Genomic DNA, 25,624 nt, shown 5'->3' on the forward strand with positions numbered 1-25,624 from the left:
GCTGATTTTTACATCAATCAAAAAATATATTTTTTTATGTGGCAGGAAGTTTTCCCGGTACTCGAGTGTTGTTGGATCAAAGACAAGTTTAAATTCGACAATTGCTGCGGAAATTATTGAGTGGTCTGGAATTTTGCAGACGCTTTGATAGTTGAAATGGTATTGATACTGCACAAAAAGTATGCAAAGTGCAATCAAATTTAATTAAGTACCCACGGTTATTTTATAACTATGTCGACACTGCAAGCTATTGGGGTGGAAAAAGTACTGAGATTTCGATCGAAGAACTTATTCAGTTCAAACTGGGGAAGTGAGGGTTCAACTGAGCCCCGTGAGCCTGGGGAAAAATTAAATTTGCCAGCGGCAAGCCCATTGGCGTGCCCTACTTTCTCCCGCCCAAGGAAGTCAACTCTTTGGCAGTTTGCCATCGAGTTGCGCTTTAAAAGTGCGTGCTGCCATTAGGGTGCTTTCATGTAGCAGGGCGAAGTCAAGGGTTAAGTGTTTTAAAGTGAGACGCCATTCAGGCCATTTCTATGTTATCGCAATTTACCAACCACTCCTGGCGCCCCATGAGGCGATACCTCACGTGTCATTATCTTAATATAAGGCAGTCCTTGCCCCGATCGTCCTTTCCACTTGCCTCCCGGCTGATAGAGCTTCTTTCAGCTCCCATATCTCTTACTTGAACACACAATTAAGTGGCAGGGCGTTTGCCAGAGTGGGGTTCGCATGTGGGGTGGCTTAAAATTAAATTTCTCATGCTTTGAGTGCGAGGACCTGTGCCGTTGCTCATTATTATATAGTCACGTGGCTGGGGTTCTCAAGAAGATACGGATACGGATACGGACACGGTATGTGGATCGTTACTGCGCGGCTATATCACAACTTGAGATTCGTCGAGAGCTCTTGCAGTTCTAGTACATCACTCGAGCTGGGTAAACTAACTATGCGATAAAGAGCAAAAAACCAAAGGGGCGCAAAAAATTCTTAGGAAGAAATAAACTTGCGAAAATGTAGCACACAGCAATTAAAGAGTACAAATACCCTAACTACAATGAAATTAAATGAACTTTAACCTGTATATTTCAGTAAAAGCAGGAAGTTATATATAAAAAATGTTCATTATATCAGTTACCTCAAAATAATGAATACCTAAAAATATAATTTAACAGCGCTGAAATGAACCACATTTCATAGGGTATATCGATTTCCCTCCGGCAGATTTCTACACCTTTTTTGCTTTGTTTTGATGTTATTAGTCTCCTGGGAATTTCACATGCAATTTGCAATCTTTGGTTTTTGCCACTACAGTTTGTATATATTTAGTGTATAAATCAAATGGGCACATAAGAACACGTATATATACTTGCTAGCTTGTGTGTGTGGTGGCATAATTAGATAGGTTTCTTGTGCTTAAATGGCAGCTCTTGTGAATAATATCAAAGACATTAGAATAATATTCTAATGTCTTTGATAATATCAACTTGTTATTGCATTCGAATTTAAAACGTTGTGAGTTCTGCAAGAGAAATCAACAAAGTGTCACAACTTATTTGTCACGCTCATGTCAACTCATATAAAGTGCTTTATAAATATATTAATAATCTGTTTGTTTTTGATTTAATATTTGTCATTTTTTATTTGAAGGATACACTTTAGTTTTCCACAGTTAAATTCAACATGGAGAGGCATTATTATATTACAATAATTTTGAATCGTTAAGGGCTCAACCATATTCCAACAATAAATCGTTAAAAAATTTTAATATTTTAAATCTCTGAAAAAAGGATTTTATTCAAGTAGCATCATCTCAAATAAATAACGAATAAAGGAATAATATCAACAAAACTTGTTGATTTTCTCAGAAATGCATTTAAAAGTTCCGTAATTTAATTATTACCAAAGAAAGCGCAAACACAACACGCCAACTTGTCAATGCCCTCCTCTGGCCCTCTGCGGAAATCAATGCATGCCCTGCTGCATCTGGATCTGAATGCATATTGAAAATGTGCATAAAGGCTGGATGGCTGACTGGCTGGGGCGGAATGAAGGGGGTGGTGACAATGCCGTCTGCTCGGTATTTATGCAACTCGCACACCCACAATCAATTATGCAATATGAAAAGCCAAGGCTTGTCCGAGGAAAACGAAAAATCGAAAAGCATTTGCGGCAATTTCTCAATTCGGGGTGAAGGCAGTTGGCATGGCATGCAGTTGGGGGGACAGGGGCTGAATTGTGACCCAGAGGCGCCGAAAAGGGGTGGTGCCTTCCATGGGGTAAGAGATAGGGGCAGGGGGTAGTGCTGTCGGGACAGACGGCATCGTAACCGGACCCCCGGGCTACGTCGACGTCTGCATTGCGCCATGCAAACTGGAGCTGCGGCAGCAACAACTCATTTTTTCCCATTTCGTATTATTGAGAAAGAGGGGGAATGTCGACTGTCGACTGCCGATTTTCATTGAATATTTTTCGGCCAAACCGAGGCCCTCTTCAGGCCTGGAACGTGTGGAGCTCAGAGCGCCCAGTCAGAGTCATGGCTCCCAGACTGTGTGTCGGGAGTTTGTGCCAAAGGCTAGCAAACAGTTTGAACCACCACCAACAGCAACAGCAACAGCAACAATAAGGCTCGAGACTCCTCTACTCGACATTCTGCTGACCTCAATATTTGTTCAACTTTTCAGCAACAATTTTGTTATGCGATTTTGACCCCCGTCTCACCACCGCCCCCGTCGCATGGCTGTCATAAATGCCTGCAGTTTGGCAGTTTGTGCAGTGAAAGTGATTTTCGGATGGGTTCAGTTGGTTTATTGCTTTGATTTGCCGCTGCTCCTGCTCCTGCTGCTGTTGCTAAACTTCTGTGGCGCTGATTACGATGGATGGGGGTGTGGCTTTTGGCCAGCAATCAGTGCCGGCAAATCAAATTTCATGCCTCAAACAAGAATCCACTGACTGAGCTAAAGGAAGACGGCCGCATTAAAGAAAGGAAGAAAGGGGTTGCACTTCCAAAACATTTAACTCGAAGGCACTCACCCACATGCGCCCGAGCAGGCGGCACACCAGGACCACTTGGCAAACGGGGCCCAAACACAGGACTGTGAGGAGGCGCAGGCTGTGGGCGTGGCCATGGACCAACAGGAGCTGACAAATGGCTGAGGCGAAACAGACGAACAGCACGAAGTTGGACAACAGAACCAGTGTGCTAATGAAGGCCAACTTGCAGCGCTGCAATGAAATCGAAGAAGTGCGCCGACCACAAAGACAAAGGGGTAATCACTTCTTACGGGCACCAGGAGAGCCAAATTAAATGGCAACAGCAGGGCCAGATGATGCCTAAAAAGGACCTCAAAGAAGTGCCATGTGGATGTCCTAAGGACCTCATGCCAACTCTGATGGCGTCCCGAAGCAATGCTTTCTTCATACACCAGTGGTACGTAGTAGAATGTGTTCACCGGTCCGTCCGAGTTAATCGATGCTGTCCAACAAGAAGTTTAAGAAGACTCTAGGTGAATCAAAAGTGTATGGAACGACGTACCCTGGGCCAAGTGCTTGAACATATTGATCACGTAGTAGAGCAAAAAGTTGTGCAAAATAAGCAACATAGCGTCCTTCTTTAAGGGGTGGATTGATCGCTAATCAGCAAAAGCAATTAATTATTATATAAATATACAAGTATCGCTTAGCTTACGATAATCAAAGTAATTTGGTAGAGGAAAATAATGCACGTCACAATAAGCTCATGGAAATCGGCCATTATACCTGACTTTATAACTGAGCCCTACAATTGTAACAATTTTGAACCGGGTTTCCAAAACAAAATTTAGTCAGCTAGACACTGAAATCAAATGATTTCAATGCTCTAGCAGCCAAAGCCCGAACTTGTGATTATCCAACAAAATAATAAGTTTGAAAAAGAAAACAGCAAATGTCTTTAGTAAACTTAGTTAAATACATTGCCCACAGAAAAAGGTAAATTACACTAGTACTGCTTGAATTAAACCAAAATACCTTAGCCTTGAGATATCTTGGCCAGCCTCTCAATTCTATCTCTTCTGCTCTCGGGATCTCTGGCCACGCAATTCATCAAGATGCATCAACATCTCTTTCTCGAAGTCGCCTCAAATATTATGCCTACAATTAAGAGTGTTCGGCCGCAGGTATTCTGCAGGCCTAATGGTTTACAATTACCAATTAACAGATTATTCCATACCAAGGGCCAGATGAAGATGAAACATCAGAGCCAAGACTGTGCAAAGCAAAATAATGCAATTTAAATTTCCAGCCTGGGCAAATATTGTAAAACATTCCTGCACATTTGAAGTGCTGCTGCAAATTGACTGTCAGTCAGGCAAAGCGGCCACAAACATCAGATAGTGCAGCGACAACTGCAACAACTTTTGAACAACTACAGCAACAGCAATGAGAGTTACGAAAACAATAGCCACACAATGGCAATGCAGGGCAATATTCGCATATTAAACAAACAATAAACATTGTTAATTAATTTACTTCAACTCGAGCGGCAACTGCACTTCGGCCCACTCCAGCGAATGGATGATTTTAAGCGTGTAATGTGATCAACTTCAAAGACTTTTAATACACATCTTGAAACCACAACTTTAAATAAAATATTAACATTGAGAGTAACACATATCCACGATTTATTCTTTAAAGCGCCAAATCTCCATTGCCATGTCCACGAAATTACTTTCCAGAACAGTCATCGGAGCTCTCGTGGAATTCACTTATTAACGCTTATATGATATGGCGCTTACCTCGGGCTTTTGATAACTTGTGGCATATTTCGAGAGCACTGACTATAATGCCTCATGCAAGCGGTATCATTATAAATAATGACTCTGATTAAATATGATGTAATCCTTTGCCAGGGCTACCGATTCGGGCATTTTTTAAATGCTGCAAACTTAATTAAGCATTAATCATAGGCGGCAGGCGGGAGGGGAGCAGTGCAGGATGAGATAAGGCGATTGGAGGATGGAACAGACAAGTGCATTAATTAACGCTCTGCTGTGCCTGGTAACTGACCATAAAGGATTTGCGTTATTAATTGAACGATTTTCGGATCAATATTCTATAATTCGCAACGGGAGCTACGCACTCTCGGGCCACACCTTTTACATTGCACATACCTTTATACCTTTTATTTTTAGTAATTTGTTCGTTTGGGCCTTTTAAGAATAACTGTCACGTACGTCTGGCAAGACCCGCACACACTTACCATTTCATCAAAGTAAATCGAGCTTGAATTGATTTCGCACACATAAGCCGCATCAGCCTCCTTTCCACAAAAACTACCTTGGCTTGGCCCTAATGTGTGTCATTTGGCCGGCAGTTATCTTGGGGCCAAATGCACAAAGGGGCGGTAATTTCCGAACATTTCCTTTTTGGCCAAAAACAAAGGACCACACTGTGTTTGTTTTTTATTTGATTTTCTTTTCTTGTTAGCTAAGTGAATTTTTATTTGCCATAGCTTTTCGAAATTGTCCATTATATTTATTCGATTGGGGACTGTACTTTGTGGCACGTATTTAATATAATTTCAAATTTCATAAGAAATAAAAGTTTATGATTTTAATTTAAATAAGAATGCGGCCAGCGTTGAAATTCATTTATCAGCCGCATTTTCAATCAGCAGGCGCAACAAGTTATAACCGAAAAAGCCAAGCTCTTTTAACTCCATTTCTGCATTCATTTCAATTTCATTTGCATCAGAACTGAAAAACAGAACGGCGAAAACTGAGACTCATTTACACATTTATGCGGGAAAATGTCAGCTCCTGAGTAATTTATGCACACAACGGCATTTAAATGCCTTTTATTTCCTTTTTTCGAAACAAGGCCGCCTCAGCTCGTCACTGTTGCGGGTTCACTTTCATTTTTCACCGCGCAATGTCCCTCTGAGTAAGAGAAATGAGCTGTAATGGGTGCCAAAAGCCAACGACAGGGAAAAGGAGACCGGAGACGGGAGACGGGAGACAGGAGGCCACCAGACAATTTATGCGAGCTTGGGGAATTGTTTCGAAAATTGACAAATTATGGTCGTAAGTGCTGCGATTAGTCCGTTCCATTCGCCTTTTGGTTTCTTACTTTCTCCAACTGTCCCAAGGTTGTCTCCTCATAACCACAATGTGCATTACATATACGGCGAGAACAGCTGCAGAAACGGGTTTATGGCATCCATAACATTGCGGGCACTGCGTGTTATTAATAATTCAATTTAGCTGTCTCACAACAGGCGCCGGTTCAGAGAACTCTGGAAAAGCTTAGGACACGCAACTGCAAACTGCGAACAGCGATACCTTCGAATCCCCCATTACCGTGCCCATTTGCCGCTCACAGTTTTCCCGTTCCATTTCCATTTTCACGGCGCACAGCTCATTATCTATTCATGCAAGTTAAGTGCGAAAGCTCATATAGTGGAATAATAAATGGAATTGCGCCGGGCAGCTGGAACAACGGCAAATAGCTACACGTGCTATGTCAAGCGGCAGGAATCGAAAACTCAAAAGGGTTTCCCCGACATCAAAAAGCAAACGTTTTTTAATTTGTTTATATTCCCAAAATAAATTTTATTCCTACAAAATGGACGTACTAGAATTTGTAACAAAACCCACAATTTGCAGACAAAATATGGCAAGAAACCGAAAAAAGGATGTTTGAATCTTGACGATTCAGGATCTTAGCAGGGGTTGCAGATACGACGGCGCTTGTGGCGCTCGCTAGTGGTGACCTTGCAAGCCTAAAAAGATACAAGTTTATTATCACCATAGTAGGAATGTTTAAATAAAATTCATACCATGCGGCGGTATCGATCCTTTTTTTCCTCGGGTAGCTTGGACCAGGCTTTAGCGGCCTGCGCGATCAATTCTTGGGGCTTGAGGTCACAGTGCTTCTTGCGGAATGCTCGCACAAAATTCAAATAGCCATTATTGGTGACTGGACCCGGCCTGCTGCACTTCGACCTGGAACACTTGTCCTTCTCCTTGGTGGGACAAGCGGATCGCCTGGGCTTCGCACACGCTGCCCGCGGCTTGGCACACGCGGCCTTTCGACGCGGTTTGGTACAGGACTTCTTTGGCTTCGCACAGGATTTCATGGACTTGCGCATGGAACGGCCCATTGGATGGTTGCACATTTCGCTGAGAGCTTTGGGCTTTTCATCTTCTATGCTCATGGAAATGACGCCCATTTGAGCATCGGGCATGTGGCGATAGTGGTTCTTTTCCTCCTCGCTCATATTCTTCCAGGACTTGGCGCCCTGCTCAGCGAACTCAATCCAACCCATATCGCCGTTTCGCTGAAGGAACTCGCGCATGTAGTTTAAGAATCCGCTCTTTGCCCACGATCCATTACACATGCTCTGGCTTTCGTTTACTTTGTCTGAACTCATTGTATTACAAGTCTGTTAGTAAAAGGCCTTCGAAATGATATAGAAAAATTCCATAAATCCTGAAAAGAAATGGGGAGTTGTATGGATTTATTACGATGTCAGCTATTAAATTTGCATGCCCTGCATGTGAGGGTCGGCTCAGAAGCCGCCGAGTTGCGTCCTGGAGAAGTCACTTAATCAGTGAGGAACCCGAGTCCGAAACCAGAAGCAAAGCCCAAGCCCTGCTGACCATGATGAAGACCTGAACTGCAGGCAACATGCGGTTGCCACTGCAACAAAGCCCATAATTAATATCAGTTGCAAACTGCCTCTCCCGACAACCGACGTTTAGTCACCAAGTGTGGGAGCCTAAGTGGCGGTTCTTAGCCAAGACCAATGGGTATTAGGACTGGTTATTTAATTGTCAGGGAAATTCGCAGCGGTTCTGTATATCTGTATATTTATTTACAGAGATAATTCAAGATTAGCCAAGTTTGCTGGTAAATCTGAGTAATTTGCCAACCAGCTGATATTTTGGGCTTGACAAATATTAATTCGAAATATTAATTAGAAATCGTTATGGATGTGCACAAATTACAATTTGTGACCAGCTGTGCCAACGCACCGCACTGCCTGCATATTGTCTGTTCAACTGTTCAAACAGTTGGAATACAAAATTCCCAGTTACTGGAGCGCTCTATTTAGGGCTTTGCGTTCGAACTTAAAATTAATCATACGGATCAATACGAAAAACAGCAGGAGGTGACTGGGATATTACATATTATTCTCCGGGTTTAAACGAGAAGAGGTTCTTTAAACTTCGAATTAGTTTCCTTTAATAATGGCATACCCTGATTGATTAAGTGCTAAAATGGCCATAAAAGCCAACGCGGGCAGGTAAAACTAAGTAGGAACCGACAGCAGCCGAGGGCGTCGAGTGATTATCATTAGCCGCCAGAGTAGTTGCCATTTAGCACGCACAACGAGATGAACGCCAGCAACATCAGCAGCAGATGCAACAATGTTTGAGTAATTGTTTGCCGTTGCTGCAGCGTCAACAGCAGCAGCACAAGCAGCAGCAGCAACTGCAGATGCAACAAAATTTGCATGCAAACACACAAGTCCCTACACCACCCAATCGCCACCCCCTGGCCCTCAACCCCACTCGTTGCCCCATTTGGCTGCACACGTAACTGAACGGTGGCAACAACTGCAGCAGTAATTGCAACAAACAATTAGCGTCACTTGGATTTATGTTTACGAGCGGCTGCCTGGACATTTTCGGCCACAATGACAGTGTGCCCCCTGTCCACTGCCCTTTTATGGTTGTCAACGAGCAAAAAGTTGATCAATCAGGACGTGTAATTTATTTACAATTCCACTCTGGCAACGAAAGAAAGAAGCAGAGTTGTACTTCAGATTAACTCGATCTTTCTTTCGGCCGTTCCGCGTGCACTATGATTTATTTAATTGCCCGCCCTTGTTGCCCTTGTTGTAGCAGCATGTAAATGACGTCATTACAAGGCGTGGGGCGTGGCAAGGTGGTTGGCTGTCGACGGACTGCCCCCGGCATTAGTTTAAAGCCAGATAGGAGGGCCACATCCATCCGACATCTAGACAAACACGCGGGCCGCCAGAAAGGCGTGGCCGCCGAGTTTCCGCTTCGACTTGCAACACTTCAGTGCAACACGCCCCACAACCTTGCAGTCGACATTAATTTAAACAAATTTTGGGGAACTGAATTTCCCACAAGAGACTTTTACAGGGAAATTTTAACTGATTAGCAGGTCAAGGCATGCTTTCTGGACTAATACACGTTATTTTGTAAAATTAAATCGAAATCCGTTTCATTTCACTTACCCACTGAAGTTACTATTTATATAAACCGAACTCACAACTAATTTTAAAAAAAGGTTTGAAAAATATGATACAAATTTTTGGGAGAATTTTGTATGCGAACTGATTGTGTGCCACTCCAAGTAAGAACTGGTGTTCAAACGAGCAAACTGCCAGGTTGAGACGTTATACGGCAAAACCCACGCCAACTAGATGGAATAAAGTTAGATTTGATCGAAGCGACGCCGGCGGATACGCATCCTGGGAAACATCCTGCTGTTAGTTGGGTACGACCCCATGTTTCCCCTTTGCCGCTGGCGGTGTGTTAAGTTTTCCTCATAGGTGGCATAAATTATGTGAAACAATTTTTATACCCACTATTGCTCGTGCCAAACTCTGCGGCTTATTAAAATTTCTGGCCGGCGGGCTAACAAACTCGGTGTGGCTAAGAAATTTTGGGCGAAACGTCTTGGGGATTGCGATTGTTTGGACATGTGTGAGGTTTTCTATTATCTGTAAAATGTTATGATTTATTATGTGCGGGCTCAAGTTGATGGTGCGGCCATAAATTGCGACCCTTTGGAGTTTTGCCTTTGCTGTTGCCTTTGCCTCTGCCGTTGGCTTTACCGCTTTCTTTTCCGGCGGTTCATCTTTGGTCTCTGCCTTTGCCAGCAGCAGTTAAGTCAATTAATTGGCCTTAGATTTATTAGTTTTCACCCCGCCGTACCCCCGCGCCTTTAGCATAGGTGCCGTGATTTATTGTTGCAGGAATGCCAAAACAACAAAGGAAAATTCCTCGGCTTTGGCTTCGGCTTTGGCATTGGCACGCACACCGAGAGAGTATTCAAAGTCCAGGTGGCTGAAGAGGTGTGGCATTTGCATATAAATAGATATGTCAGCTAAAATATGAACCACATGAGTCGGGTCCTGTGTTTCATATTTTGTTATTTCCGCCTCGCGGCGAAAACGCTTCCATTGCGTGCCGCGATAAACACAAATTTCAAGTTCTCCACTCGGACATTTTCCATTAAATTAGCCTCAGTGTCAAATACTGGCACCCAAACTGATGTGCCCAGGGGCGGGCAGTATACTCATTGTAGACTAATGCTACGCTACTAAATTATTAACTGGGTCAAAGCAGGGGCACACATAAAAAGTATCATTGTTCGCATCTTTGAAACAAACTGTCAGGAGGCCGACATTTAGCTTACAAGGACGGGCACATTTGGGTGGGGAAATAAACAATTCCTATTATGTATTAATATATTTTATCCTTAAAATAAAAGTAATTTTAAATTACATCAAATCCGTTTAGGATTTTACTGTAAACAGTTGTCTGATGATCTTTATTTCTTCAGCTTCCATCAGAGCGCAACTTTAAAAGTTTAAGAATCCAATCAATCAATCCGGCACAAATAGCAGAGAAAAAAGGAAGCTGCAAAACGTTAGGAACGGAAGACGAAATGATTTTCATCCAAATCATGCCGACAAATTCGGCTGTAGGCCAAAAGGCATCATGTCATCGCGTCATCACACGGGCCAAGTCCTGGATTCAAGTGCAAGGAGTCGCATATGTGAGTGCTTGCAGTGGCGCCCGATTATCATCGCTGCTGGATTCTGTTTTCCCGCTCACCGAATGCCCCCGTTTTCCGTGGGGTTGCCGGTGTAATAACTTAAAATCCCATAATAAAGCTACTTACTGCCTTCGTCGTTGGCGATGTCCTCGTGGCTCTAACAATAACTATTTTTCTTTGGATTTGGCTTGCGATGTGGCTCGAATTGAGTTCCAGAGGCTTTCTGCCACCGCAAATGTGCAAGTCAAGTGCATACGTCACTGGTTCCATTCAGCAAAGCCATACCTAAGGTCTAAGTGCACAGTTTCCATTTGGTCCTGTTTTTTTGTCGTTGCTCTACTCTTGTTAGTTACTTTTCTGTCTATAAAAAATGTCCTGCCGAGCGACTGGATTAAGATTGAATTTTTCTTGGTTTTGCTGCTATTTTTTTTTTTATTTTATTTTTTATCAGTTTTCCTTGCCGAAGCAGAAATTTTTATCTGGTCGTTGTCAGGTGAAGAGTCGTTTAGATATCCCACACAAAAGGCTGCTAAAAATATTTTCATGTTGAAATAGAAATATTTTTCCATTGAAAATGGAAACGATTTTGCCATTGTGTTCGGAATTATATGTGTGTGTATATATGTGTATGCAACCGGATGTTGTACAGTTATTGGAATGTCTCTTCATTTCCACTACCCATTCTCGAGAATCCCTGGAAACAGCATCGACAATGGACTATTAGTTGGCATTTTTCTAGTATTTTTGTCGTCCTCAAACTTCTTGTTGTAGTCGTCGACAGGAAATGGTAAACTGATTTCTCTTATTAATTTCAGTTGGCAATTTGTGCAGATAAATCAGCGCAGTTGTTAGTGCCACATTGGCATTTCGCTCCATCCCTGTTTCTTTTGTACCCAAAGCCAATTCAATTCCCCTGAAAAGTAAGCTAAGCAACTGCTTGCATATTTGTTAAGAATAAGCATGCCGGAATTTTTCAAGTAAATTAACCTTTGCCTGGCACTCGTCCAACTGGAGAAATGAATGGGGGTTTCACAGGAGAGGAATATTTGTCAGGATGCAATTGAAGTTTTAAGTGGAATTTTCAAGTAGTTGCATTTAACTGGCCAAGAAATTACTTGTAGGAATATTTTATGTAATAGGCAGCTTATTATCTCATGCTTTATGGGGCTTATGTATCGTATGTATGCATTTTTGTCTTAATGAAACTCGTTTCTGATCACGTGGCCCTCAGAAGTATGCAACGTTCTGCCGATTGCAACGGTATTTTTAATGGTTTCAATTAAGCCGAATGGTCGATTCGAGGCATTATAACAACATTAACAATAATAACAGCAACGACGTGACTTTTGTGCAAATTGTTAACGTCGGCGCCCCCGCGACATTGTTGTTGTTACTCCTGCTGTTGCGCTAAATATTTTAATTAAAGAAATAATTACATTAAATGCATTTCCTGCATAACACGCGGATCGCGCTGACATCGCCCACAAGCAGTTGGTATTTTTTAAAACTTCATTAAGCGAATTTATTGCAAGCAGGCACTGGCCATCGGACAGTTTCGAACAGAATGCAATTTAATCCAACTCTCTCACACACACACGCGAAAAAAAACGAAAAAAAAATCGAATAAAAGTGCTACAAATGAATGTGCAAGTGTCACTTTTGGGTCATCAATGAATTGCGCACCTTCGGCATTTTCCGCGCTTAATTATTTCAATAAAATCAGCATACGAAAATAATCATCAGAGAAACAGGCATCGGACAAATTATAAGATTGAACTCGAAATGCGGTTAACACAATTATAATTTCAATTTGGTATCGTATGTAGTGGTATAATCGTAGCAAAGACTGTTTAAACTGTTTGCGTAATGTGGCTTTATGTCTTTTGTTTATTTCCGTAATGGATACCCAGATCGTAGCAAAAACTAAAAGGCTGTCTTATTAAAATATGTATCTTTGTATATACAATATCTCCAATCACATTTTTACAGCCATGCTCAAAAATGAAAAAGGAGCCTAGACTTTCGCTTAGATTCAAGATTGTACAAATTTTACCTCGCTTCCTTGTTGCTGTTGCTGGTGTATTCCTGTTTCCATTTGCTGTGGCATATTTAATAACAGCGCATTAAGATGCGACACATTTGCAGTCAAGTCAACAAATTGCCGGCAGCAATGCCACCCCAGCTCGCACCACCCGCTCCACTCAACCACCCGCACCACTCAACCACCGCCCCCGTTTTCGCAACACCCATTTGGCTCACACTCTAAATCTTGACGACGTGCGCGCTTTAATCTTGTTTAAAAATGCGCAGCTGTAACAACAACGACAGCAACGCGAAATGCGTGCTTGTGTGCTAAGGTGAGGCAACTGAGTCACATGCCGAAAAGGATATATGGGGAAGTCGAATCCGAAGTACTCTTAAAAATGTAGAGAATACTATGTACTCATATTTGAGTATTGTTAAAAAAGAACATGACTCCTGAAAAGTATCAGTTTATTATTTATAAGTCATAAGTTCCAGACACAAATCTAAAATATTGTGTTAATATAATCGTATATCACAGAATAAATTAGTATTATCTATGAGCCATAGCAAACTTATTGTTACATTTTCAGGACCTTCAGAAAGGGTAAACTTGAAAATGAGGAAGGTGCGGTGTGGTTTTCGGTCGGGAAAATGCTAGCTGTATTTAGGCGGACGTCTTGTCAAATCTGCGCTGTGAAGCATTCTAATGAGAAGTGCTCTGCTCCAAGTTTTTCTGGCTCGTCTTCGCTACAAGGCCAAAACGAGGAAAGGAAAACAACAAAGCTGGGCTATCACAGCCACATAATCAAAGGGCAGCCACTTTGCCTGCCTTTTTATGCTCGCCGTGGAATTTCATGTTTCCTTTTCTTTCTGCACGCGGTTTTTTCAGTCTTCGTTTTACGTGAGATATATAATTTCATATTTTTTAAGATAATTACGTCGATAAGTTGGAAAAAGGTAATGCATGCCGGTAAATAAACCAAAATGAGGATGCCTGGCCCAAGGGTGAAAGTTAAATCATAAAGAATTGGTAACGGAGCTAAAAAAATACGAAAAGGGACGAAAAAATCACGATTACATTATAATGCAGATTTTCTTTTGAATGAACAATTACCACTCTAGATATGAGAAATTTACAACTAATTTGTAAATATATATATTCCTTTCTTAATCTTATTTTTCAGCTAAAAGAGAAACTATGGAAACTCATCGGCAGATATTCATTTAAATGACAGTCCATTATGAAAGTTGTTGCTAAAATTACGGCTACTGCTTGTAAAAATATGTAATTTAAAGCAACTGCACTGGGGCCTGTCCTTTGGTTATTTTAGGAAAATGTGTGTTCCTGTATGTTTCACAGAAAAGCCCTGTCATCATCCATCCAACTTAATTAGTCTGCCCGATGTCATTGGTAGCACGCACGCCCTCTGGTCGATTTAATCAATAGCTCCAATTATGCGTGCATCGAATATGGCAATTTAGAATGCGGAATAGTTGCCACTGGTCGCAGGATCAACGGGGAAAACCTCAGCAGCATTTAGCAGCGATGCATAAATCATAGCATACTTAACAGAGCAAACACGCACGGATGCACGGATGCACGGATGCATCCGGATGGAGGCTGTGCGTGTATAGTATGGCATGTATTCGCTTGGCAAAGCATCCAAATTTTCCAGCTGGCTCGCGGTTGTTTTGATATTGTTTGCAACCTTTAATTAGAAATATTGCCACATACTAAATGAGTCGAAAAGTGCGGCCGCGCAGCATCTGCAACAGGGGTAATCAATGGGGGGCGGCCGGAGCAACAAATTAAATATTGAAAAACGGAATAATAATTATGAGAATTGCATTGAGTGCTGAGAGGAAGAGAGAGAGTGATGGTGCATTAATACCAGGAAATGCAGTTAACCGCAGTCGTACATTTATCTATGTGTTTATGCGCAAAATTAACTAGTTTAAGTGACATGAAATATTTTGGTTATCACTCGGTTTCCATTGACGAGCAGGCAAACAAAGCTTTATTATCACATTTATGATGCTGGCACTGCATTGAATTAGCCACCAATCGAGTTATAATTGAGTTGGTCAGCAGTTCTAAATGGCATTGACAGGAAATTAGACGATTAAACTGATAAGGCAATTCAGGCAGATTGCAAAAATAATTAATCTAGCTGAGATATAATAATCGGGTTTGCTCTAAATAAAAGTTAGTTAATTGAATTGGGAAAGCGCAATACAGTTCAAACTTTACTACTTTTTCTACTCGGATTGTCTTCTGTCGTGGAGCTCAGCACTTCACGCAAATTAAGATGGCATTCCTTCATGAACCAAAATCTGCCGCAGGGATTCTAGGGTAAATCTCTTGAGTCTGGCAGTAAATCAAATACAAAATACTGGCACGTGCCGAACGTCTGCGCGATATCTAGTCAACTATAGGAAAATAGGAATAGAAATTCAGTCTCAATAAACCTGAGACCCAAGTTGGCAAAGTTGCGAGTGCCAAAGGTTGGAGAACTTATGACAAAGCAGTTCGCAAATCCAATTGATAAATTTTTAAACTTAAATATTGTGCAGGTCCTGGGTGCGGTCACCAACTTCTTGGCCTAGTCCTCGCCACTCTCGCCCTCATCGAATGTCTTGTGGGTCAGCATCGATTATGGGTACGTGTATATCGGGCCATAAATCACAGGACAAGGCCAAGATCTCTCTACTCTTGGTCTTCCGTTGCTGTTGTCTGCCACTGTAATCGCATTAAAACCTAAACGGCAAAATCCTTACTACGTGTTCTTGTTAACTTTTCCTGGGGCTGGCACGGGCATCAAGCCATAAGACAACTGCTTGGATTGAATTGGAGCTGGGTGAATTATTCTCTGGGTGCTGACATTTGGCTAAGCTATAAATACTTGAGAAACCGGTTACCGCTATTGTTATTTTACCTTCGGTAACATCATAATGTGTCGGGAGGGGCATCTTAAGACACTCTGAGCTTAAAAGCATCAATTATTATTATCACAATAATATCGATTGCTTCTAGCATACTTTAATATATTTACGACAGACCTTAGAGGTTCATTTTTCAACAATTAAAAAAAACATGGAATTAAAGAGACTTAACAAACTTTGAAGGTCCACTCTGCAATTAACTTCCATAATATGTGAAAATAAAGTTTAAAAAGGGGAGAACTATAAACCAACTGGTGAACCGTATAAAGTTTTTTGCTGCCGAATAGGGCGAAAATTTAATTTAAATTTGTTTCGTTCTCATCGCATTTGTCACAGTTTTGTCAGACAGTTGATGCGGATGTTGAATGGATTTCTTTTTCATTGCCGGCCATTTTGAGTCCTTGTTGCTGCTGTTGTTGTTTGGCCCGGGTTTTGTTACCAAACTCTCTGTTCCTTTTTTCGATTTTGGGACAGAGCAGGGTGCCTTGTGGGTTAAGAACTTTGAACTTGTGCTGTAACTTTTTCGACGCTGGGGCTGGATGTGACAACATTTGATTGCTCATGAAATCGATCGATTGTGGAAACGTGTTGATTGTATTGTTGTGAGCTCAAACCCAAAGGTCAAAAGTTTTCAATTCTCTCGTAAAAGTTGCTCGGTCTCCTTTACTGTGGCATATAAAATGAAGTGTCCTCGTTACTGTTGGCTTTTCTGGAAATCATTTAAATACATCTCCGTTTCCGCAACACATTAAAATTGCATGCCGATGTCCCAAAAGTCGAAAGATGAACATCGGAAGGCAATGGCAATCTCTCTTCCGTCTGAATAGGTATCAGCTTAAAATTCGGACACTTTGATTAATATGTCAATATGGATGCAGAAAGAGAGTTGACTCTGCCATCCAAATCATATTGATATTCGACCCGACACATGATGGATTTGAGTGACCAATCATGTGGCCAGCACCGCACTTCCATTCCCCATAATTAGACTGATACGCAAACGGGTATTGGGATAGCTTTTGTCACATTTTAGATAAAGCTGATTGATCGCCTGATCGATTATTTAATTCCTAACTTATGATATTGCCTTTTTCGCGCAGCTCATCGCTCATAGGGTTCAGATTTGTTATTTCGACTAGACGATATAATACAAATGTCTTTTATAGTTTTATGCTCTTGTTAATACCATACTTAAGTCAAATAATAGGGTCTTTCTAAAACAACAATATAAAACAACTTTCTAACATTTTAGAAACTAGAGCTTATTCAGGATAAAAACACTGTGGCACACACACATTTTCCAACTTAATTAACTGTTGTGTTGCAATTCTTTCTGGAAATAACTTTTATTTTAAATTGGCTGCCAAGCCATAAATCGTAAATGAGGAAAACAATTTTTGCAACTGTCGTAGTCGTAATATGCAAATAATTCGGTTAACATGTTATTCTATTTGATTGCACATATTTTAATTTGCATAAACATGGGCAATTGGCGGGGCACCATCCACTGGTTTATCGGTTCACGTTGAGGTGCCCATACTGCTATCTTATTACTGCCTCACTGCTCCGCTGCCCGATGCTGCGTGACACGCAAATCCGACACGTAAAATAATAAGCGGAAATGTTGAAAAATTCAAAGCGTTTCCGTTCTTCCGCCAGCTGTCCTGGTTCCTGGTCGTGGCCGAAATGAGCACCTGAAGTCTGGGTGCCATTATCGCATTGATGTTTTCCACGGGAAGTCAAGATTTGTGCGCATTAATGGCAAACGATTGAATTTTCAATATCTCAGGAACGTGACTGTCGCGGTCGCATCGTTTTCATTGAAACCTGACGTGCCCAACATGTTTAATTGCATCTGGGGAACGAATGCTGATGGGTGATAGGTGATGGCTAAATGGCATATGGATGGGTATGAAAAGAGAAGCTAATATTGAAGCTACGCGGAAAACGCGAATATTTCGATCCTGAATAGAGGTTGTGTAGACAGCCAATCGGTGGGCCATAAATTCGCAGAGCAATAACAGACAAAGCCGAGATACCATAAGTGTTTTTAACAGGCTTATATGTGACGCAAAAATACGCTTCTTTTCAAATTTAAGGGGAAAAGATTTAGATCTACAAAACACTTAAAATTCTAGTTCAAAATCACAACAATTTTTAAGCTATTGGCCACAACTAAAACATTCATATTACCTTTTTTCTTTATAGCGCATAAGTTGGGTTGGCTGCCTGAGTGTATTCAATATGTTTTGCTAAATATTTTAGGGATATAGAGCTTTTGTCCTGCGTCCACTTTGTAGTAATTCCCCAAACGTCCGGATCTCTTTTCAGTGCCAAGCTGGGCCTTTGCACATCATACATTTGGCGGAGATTAATAGCCGCACTGAGTGCTTGGCACCTATCAAATTCAATCAGGGGTATTCATCAATTTTCAATTTGGCATTTGCTGCTGGAACGACGCAGGACACAGGACAACGGACGGCGGAGTGAACTGAGGAAAAACTACGGAAACAGAAAGTTGGCTCTGGCGGCTTGGGTTCGATTCTCTGTTCATGTTGGCGGTATCGAGGCCAGACATCAAAGCAAGTCCGAAGGAGCGCAAAAAAAGTGCTGGAAAATATGAAAAATCGTCGCTGACCGCAGAGCAAACACACTCAGGCACAGACCTACAAGCACACACACACACACTCACGCACACTCACACCCAGAGTGGGAAAATTGATTCAATGTCATAAATTAGATTTGAAATACTGAAAAGCTTCGCCGGCGACGGGGACCATAAAAATGTTTGCGAAATTCACTTTTGCCGTTTGGCATTTCTGCTCGTTCATTCGCACTGAACATCGAGAAGCCGCCAAGATGGCGGGGTAAACGCAATGAAGCACCACAAAATAAAGTAAATTATATTTACGTATATTTTGCATAGCAATTGCGCTGTGATTTCAAGCTCCCTCCCAATCGAGGGCTTTTGTTTGTGTGTCTAGGCTTCTCTCTGGGCCACGCGTCGTATGCGCAATATTTCCGTTCACACGACATTTCCAAAACAGTTCGATGGGTACGACGCCCGCCTAATAAATGATGTACAATCAATTAATTTGCGGCCTGTGTTTACATAGCAACTTAAAACGCTGTGGCGAAAGCCCTAGCAAACACAAAAGTAGCCTTCAAAAAATTATGCCCAATTTGGCACGAAATGTTGGCGTCACTTGCTCTCGGCATTTATCACACTTGATAGGCAAAGTGTTTTTGCTAATGATGCCCTGCCGCTTGTCACTGCGAGCAGAGCGATTTATTTCCTTTTCGGATTGGAAATTTTGTGGGAATCCAAAGTAGATAAATTACCATATAATTTATTAAATAAATTTACCTAGAAAATGTGAGATTTAATCAACCACATAAAAGATTTCTATATAGTGTCACCAGTTTTCTTTGAGCACCGTATTCTTGAAGGGCTATGCAAACATATTTCTTATCAATAAAGGACATATGATTTACATTCCTTCTACACCAGCACGCATCAATCTAAGTACTTGGTCAACAAACAAAGCGATGAAGATGTCAAAGTGAAACGAGTTGAAGGATCTGCAGCCCCGTTTTCCGGCAGATATGTACCTCTCACTCCATATCTCACGAGGCCCTCGCATAACCCAACGTTTTTATGACTGCAGTAACTTTGCGCCATAAAATAGGATTTCCTACTGAGCCTATTCACAACTTTTCGCATTAGACTTAAGCGCAAAGCCCGCTGCCAGTTCGCCACATCTCCTTCTGCCCTCAGATCTCCCCTTTCGACCCCCTTTTTTTTGGCTTGAAAGCGCGAAGCGTTTGCCTCTTGGCCAACACAGCATTCATGGCAATAAAAAACCTATACACATGTGAAATGTGAAATTCTGGCGGGATTTATGGATGCGGCGCCTTCGCTTGGCTGTTTGTATTTTTTGTAATTTTCTGTTGCGCTTTTTCCCCATTTTTAATAACCAGTCAGACAAACCAACAAAGCCAAAAAACCAACACCACGCTCCTGGCGTTCAGCTTCGCGGTTTTAAATAAAAGAGATTAAAACATTTAAGAAATACCATTTTAAGGATTTAATTTGTTGATACTCTCGACAAATATCGATTCTAAGTGTTTTTTAGCTAAGCAGCTCAGTTTCAATATTAAAATTATTGTTCTGCACTTGCTTTTAAAAAGGATTATCTAAATGATTGCGCTTATTGCATTTGAAGAAAAAAATATCGTTTAGGAATTCAAATATTTGGTAAAAAAAACTGCAGTCCGGAAATGATATTTTGCAAGCCCTCAAGCTAATGAACATCCAGAAAAATAAAAAAGTCGTTTTTTTAGTGTGAAATAAGAATAACTGGCGCATACTCACCTTTATGGACGTCCGAAAACAACGCGGCATTTTAATTAAATAAAATTCGTGCGAAAACAATTCGAAGAAATAAATATTTTATGCTTCGAGGCGAGGAAAATAAAAACTCCAAACAGTTGAAACGTGTTGTGACCAGCAAATTGAGCGAAAGCCCGGTTAGGAAATCAAAGGCTTTAGCCCCAGATATCCTTTTAAACATTACCAGCAGCAGAGATGGGCCAACAACAGCAACAATAACAGCGAACTGAAGAGGCAGGCAGGCAAATAAATCAATTCTGATAATATCGTGCGTGTGGCCCCCACCCGTTTTATAATAAAAATGCTTTATATGTTTTGATGCGAGGCCCTGGCGCTTGGCAACTTCCCCGCTTCCGCTTTCCCCTTTGCTGCTGATGGTCTTCAGGAAAATCCCAATAAATTGAAAAACAAAATCATTCAATTCAATGGCAGCAAATCAGGCGAGTAGGCTTGGCATCTAAAAAAAAAGGGTTTCAGTTGGGGAATCGGGCGTGGAGCAAATAAGACATCAGCATTTTAGGGTTTCTGGTTTGGTAATGCCAAGTGAAAAATGCGAGCATGTATGCAAAATTTTATTTTGATATTAATAGAGCCATTATTAGTAAGTAGGTATTTGGTTTATAGCCCATAAGTTTTGGGTATTGAGAAGAATAATTGATTACTATTTCTTTTTTGATTCTGGAACAATATTTGTATACTGTACATATTTATTTTTGTGCACATGTTGTTAATGGTGATCCATTTTTATCCCATCGTCGAAGTTCGGCAGAACATAACGTTTTAATTTAAAATCTTCAACAGGTGCCTGAAAACTTTTCCCCTTTTTTTTGCGGATTTTCCATCATCGGGCCGCTGCTTAATGGGAGGTGTAGTCATAAATTAACGGCAAGCTCGAGAGGCTGTCACAACTTTGACCTTGGCAGGCTCCCCAGTTTTAATTTAGTTTTAAGCCCCAACAGGAGATGCTTCAGATGCAAAGGTCATTGTTGTTGCTATGCTTGTTGTTGGCATTGTGAAAGTTTTCAACTTTGCCATAAAGTTAAGTGGCGAACATTTTAGGCGCTGTCGAAAACAACAAAGAAACTAATTGACTTGGATTAACGCTTTGTGTGTGTGTTGCTATTTGGTGGTGTGAGTGTTGCTGCCACTTCTCCCATAAATCTTTCAACGGAAACTTTGGACACTAGACAATTTCGTCTCAAGGTTGTCGCGTGGTCGTTATCCTGGGAAATTCTCGATTCGCTGGCCTTGCTTGATAGTTTCCAGTATTGCGCATACGCCATGTGAGCAGAGCTTGAATTCCCCATGTAGATTCACTGACTACGAGCTTTAACTTGATCCAAAGGCCGAAAATCAATAAGCAAACCAGCACACTGACCACGCCCCAAATTGGCAACGCCTTCCGGAAAGCGTCTTCCGCTGATTCCTGCTGGCGTTGGCAAAAATTTATTGTGTGTGAAAATGTGTTGACTTCACTCAAAAGTTGCTAGCCCAATGCCAAGTTGGATTTATGTATATACAACACCCTCTTTTCCCGTTTCCCACCCCCCATCTCCTCCATTTCCCCATGTGTCTGTGATGTTTGGTCAAGTTATCGTGTGCGGCTCTTTCGCTTCTCGAATACCCCAATCCGCCCCCCATATACATTGCAATCGCACTTTCCTTGGATTTATTGCCTTTGATGTTCCAACTCCTTTGGTTGGCTGTCTCCTTTCGCTGACTGGGCTTTACCAGAAACATCTCATAGAGATGATTTTCTATCAAACAAATGATGTAAATGGGAAACTTGAGCTGGGAAAATGTCGCCCGTCGGCTATTAAAAATCACTTTGAGCAGTCGGGCGCAAGGCAACAATTCACTCATGAAAAAATTATGATAAATTGTAGTTTAATCTGCGGAAAATTATGCAAATGTAGGAAATAAAACAAAAGGGCCATATAGAAGAGAAAAACTAAACTGTGAATGCTCTTTAGCAAAACTTTATATGGAAACAAATATGAAACTCTCCGGCATCTAGCATTTATGTAGAATATAATTTGTTCTAGAGTTCATAACATTATATTGAGCAGCTTTACGACAAAATGTTATAGGAAACTTTGCGTGCTAAGAATGGTTTTTTATACCCAGTATTTAGAAGAGTATTAATTCCGCCAAAATGGGTTTGGGTCAAACCTAAAAAAAAAGAAAATTGCATAAAATGTCAGCGGCCCCCGAAAAGGGTTACCCAAAACCCGGGCTTACTCTCATTATTTGAATTTTTCATTTATCATCCTGGATTGATGTAAATGAAATGAAAGTGGGATTATGCCGTAATCATTAGGCTAGACCCGCTGCCATCAACTGGTATATTTTTTTCTAACAGAAAAAATAGGACATAAAATTAAAGACCCCTAGTTAAAGATGAATTTGCTGTAAAATATAGCGACATATCACATTTCGCAAATTTATGCGCTGCGCACAAGATGCTCACAAGGAGTTTTTCTCGCGACTGGTCGCTCTGTCAATAAATCAAGCCCCCAAATGAGGACCCAAAACAGCCGACCAACTGTGAGGCGGGGTGAAAATCTAATTGTAAAGTTTTCGAAAGCTGGCAAAGAATTAGTAAACTCCAACATGCCGCTCTGTCATTATAAGCGCAACGGGGTTTCCAGAACAAACTCACAACAAAACCGCCAGACATCGCCAGAGCCACAGAATTGCCAGGACCTTCTGCTCACGCTAATCCTGTCCACCGCACTGAAGTCCTTGCCCCATGTTTCCGCCTTGGACCCCTTGTTTGCTCGTCCGTTTCCCTGGCTGCCTTTGGTCTAATTTTAAAGCCATAAATTTGATGGCCTTTTGAGCGCTTAAAGTGTTCTCAGCAATGTCGAATATTTGATATAACAATTATATAAATGCCGGCTGCTTATATGCATCAATGGGCAAGCCAAAGTCCAAGTCAAGACCCAAAACGGAGGAGAAGTCAAGGCTCAGGGGGCAGTCTCAAGAAGAGATAATAGCTGCAGGCAAAGGAAAACATGGCCAATTCCTTCAGAAAATTTTTATTATATTTTATAAGTCTATCAAGGGGGCGGGTAGAAGGAACGCATTTCAGGGCTGAGGAAAAACTCAGATAAAAGTACTTTTTGTAGATATTTAAGATTTTTTAAGCGTAATTGGGGTTACGAAATGATACTAATATGAATGAGTAGTATTTCGATGAAGTAATAATAATAACATGCAAAATCTATTATGGGATTATTTAAATCCAACATCTACAACATGGAAACTTAAGTCAACAAAGTATGGCTGTTCGTATTTTTCAAAATTCATCCATTCTAATTTGTGGGTGCACAGATTTCGTAGATGACTTTTATGTGATACCGATACGATTCTGCAGCCCTGAAATTGGGAGCGGGAATGCGTTAGTCGTGTCCTTGGTAACCGCCTGCTAAAAATGCGCAGCACAACAAATCCCCAAATCCCCGCCAGCAAATTTATTTTAATTCACTTTTGGACGCTGCCTGTCGCTCTGTTCTGTTCCGTTTCGGTTAGAATTCCCCTCTGTTTTTTGGATCTTGTTATTTTTTTTCTTTGGTTTTGGCATTGCCAATTTCCTGAGCCCCAACTTTCCACGGCCTGTGGTCCAATGCGAATGCTGCCCACATCTTGGCATGACACTGGGCGACATTGAAATGAGCACTTTAGGCAAATAAGCCGAGGGGAGATAGGGGAGGGGGAGTGTCTCCAGTATCGGGGATTAGGGAATTGCGGGGACTGGGTACTGGGTACTGTGGGGACTCGAAAGCCCACACAACGAACTAAACACCGAAAACAGAAGTCGCCACTGTGTTATCAAATGTATTTTTATGCTCTTTTGATTTTTATGACCGCAGCGGAGCCGAAGCTCTCCGGGCACTTGATAAGTGAGCTGGGGAATTGGTTGTGCCCCCGGGCGATTATTTTGCCGGCCGCTTATGACCCAGTGGCAGTGGGAATAGTTTGTGCCAGGGGCTACTTAAAATTAAACAAATTACTGCGTCTGACGGTATTGTTTATCCAAGTGCTGTCGTCGATTTGTCCCCGCCATCGTCATCGTTGTCAACGTTGTTTTTTTGGGATATTCCATTGCCATTTCCCGTTGGCAGGCGCGTGCTGAAATTAAATGTGCCGTGAAATAAATCCAGCAACGACAGAGTCAGGCTCTCTCGGCCAAAAGCACTGCCAAATGTCCTTCACAGCCACTGAGTCTGAGTGCCATGCTATGTGTGTGTTTTAGGTCTGTGTGTATGTGTGGCTGTGTGTCATTAATAGAAACAAAAAGTGAATTGAATCCGAAACCAAACAAACCGGAGTCGGAGAATTGCTAACAAGCCGACGCTCCCGAGGGTAGAAAACAAAGATAGAAAACAAAGGCGATGTTCGTACAAGGAGATTTACAATTATGGCCGGCTTGAACATAACCGTTCTTTAATGGGGATTAAGTCCATCCAAATTATTCAACAGATGCTCCAGGATGTGCAGAAATACAAAACATTTTAATGACAAATAACCATTGTGCACTATAGCATTATTATCCCGCGAGGGCATCGGCTTCAATGAGAAATTGTTTTCAATACAACATTAAATATTTACTCTAAGGAAAGAACTTTATTTTCAATTAACACGGCTTCCGAAACATAGATATTCGTGCAAATTTTTTACTTATCCCATACATATTTGTAATATAAGATATGCAAGTCCATTTCTCGCAATTAAAACATGAATGGTCTCATTAAATGGGAGCCTTTGTCAATCGAAAAGTAAATTAATTGAATGGAGAACTACAACAACTACAGCCAGAGCGGTAAGTTGTCTTGCCAACCACCGACCTACCGAACCTCAATCTGCAATCGCCCCATCCGCCCACCATCCACTTAACCCTGAGTCCTGGCCAACCGCACTGAGAGCAGCTGGATACCTTGGCAACAAATGCCAAGGAACTCGCCCAGCCACAAGGACAACAACATTTATGCGGGGGAAGAGTGTGCGTCTGTGTGTGTGTGTGTGTTTCCTGTGGGCCTCCTTCGCCTTATTTATCTCAACACAAAGATGACATTTGTGTTGAAACAGGCAAATTAGTATTTATTGCTTTTTGCTGCTGCTGACATATTATTTTATTTGTTTAATTAATTTACCAAAAAATGACCACAAAGCAAAACCCTCGGCATCCATGTGTGCTTAAGTGTATGTGTATCTGAGTGTCCTGCCCGCTTCGTTGTCTTCCTCCAACGCTGTTATGTCATATGGCATATGGCACATGGCATTCGTAATAAATAAGCAACAGATAACCGAAAAGAACAATTAAAAGAGAGCCAAAAACTTTGGGGCTCGTAAATTCTGTTGCCTTAGTTTGAGTTGATTTAATGGTTTTGCCCCCCTTCCTTCTTTCTCTCACTTCATCACCGTCACAGTCCCCCCTCACACACAAACACACATAACACACAC

At 41.5% G+C, this 25,624-nt stretch overlaps 2 protein-coding genes across 4 annotated transcripts; both read right to left on the reverse strand.

The window, feature by feature from the left end:
- Positions 1-2,790: 2,790 nt before the first annotated feature.
- On the reverse strand, positions 2,791-3,884 carry LOC6528272. Of its 3 annotated transcripts, none has more exons than XM_039371128.2 (5): positions 3,686-3,882; positions 3,533-3,629; positions 3,282-3,472; positions 3,031-3,222; positions 2,791-2,949 (listed from the first exon to the last, which is right to left on the reverse strand). In XM_039371128.2, exons 1-5 carry the CDS (start codon positions 3,749-3,751, stop codon positions 2,917-2,919), a joined length of 579 nt encoding a protein of 192 aa, XP_039227062.1. In that variant the 5' UTR covers positions 3,752-3,882; the 3' UTR covers positions 2,791-2,916. The 3 variants fall into 3 exon arrangements, with proteins under 3 accessions (XP_039227062.1, XP_002089325.2, XP_039227063.1); XM_002089289.4 differs by having other exon boundaries at positions 2,791-2,954; positions 3,686-3,880; XM_039371129.1 differs by lacking the exon at positions 2,791-2,949 and having other exon boundaries at positions 3,130-3,222; positions 3,275-3,472; positions 3,686-3,884.
- A 2,789-nt stretch (positions 3,885-6,673) lies between these two features.
- Positions 6,674-9,382, reverse strand: LOC6528273 (protamine-like protein 99C). Its single transcript, XM_002089290.4, has 3 exons — positions 9,248-9,382; positions 6,815-7,467; positions 6,674-6,757 (listed from the first exon to the last, which is right to left on the reverse strand). Exons 2-3 carry the CDS (start codon positions 7,406-7,408, stop codon positions 6,698-6,700), a joined length of 654 nt encoding a protein of 217 aa, XP_002089326.1. The 5' UTR covers positions 7,409-7,467; positions 9,248-9,382; the 3' UTR covers positions 6,674-6,697.
- Positions 9,383-25,624: the final 16,242 nt, after the last annotated feature.

The sequence above is a fragment of the Drosophila yakuba genome, chromosome 2L (assembly GCF_016746365.2).
Source record: "Drosophila yakuba strain Tai18E2 chromosome 2L, Prin_Dyak_Tai18E2_2.1, whole genome shotgun sequence".
NCBI classification, from domain to species: domain Eukaryota; kingdom Metazoa; phylum Arthropoda; class Insecta; order Diptera; family Drosophilidae; genus Drosophila; species Drosophila yakuba.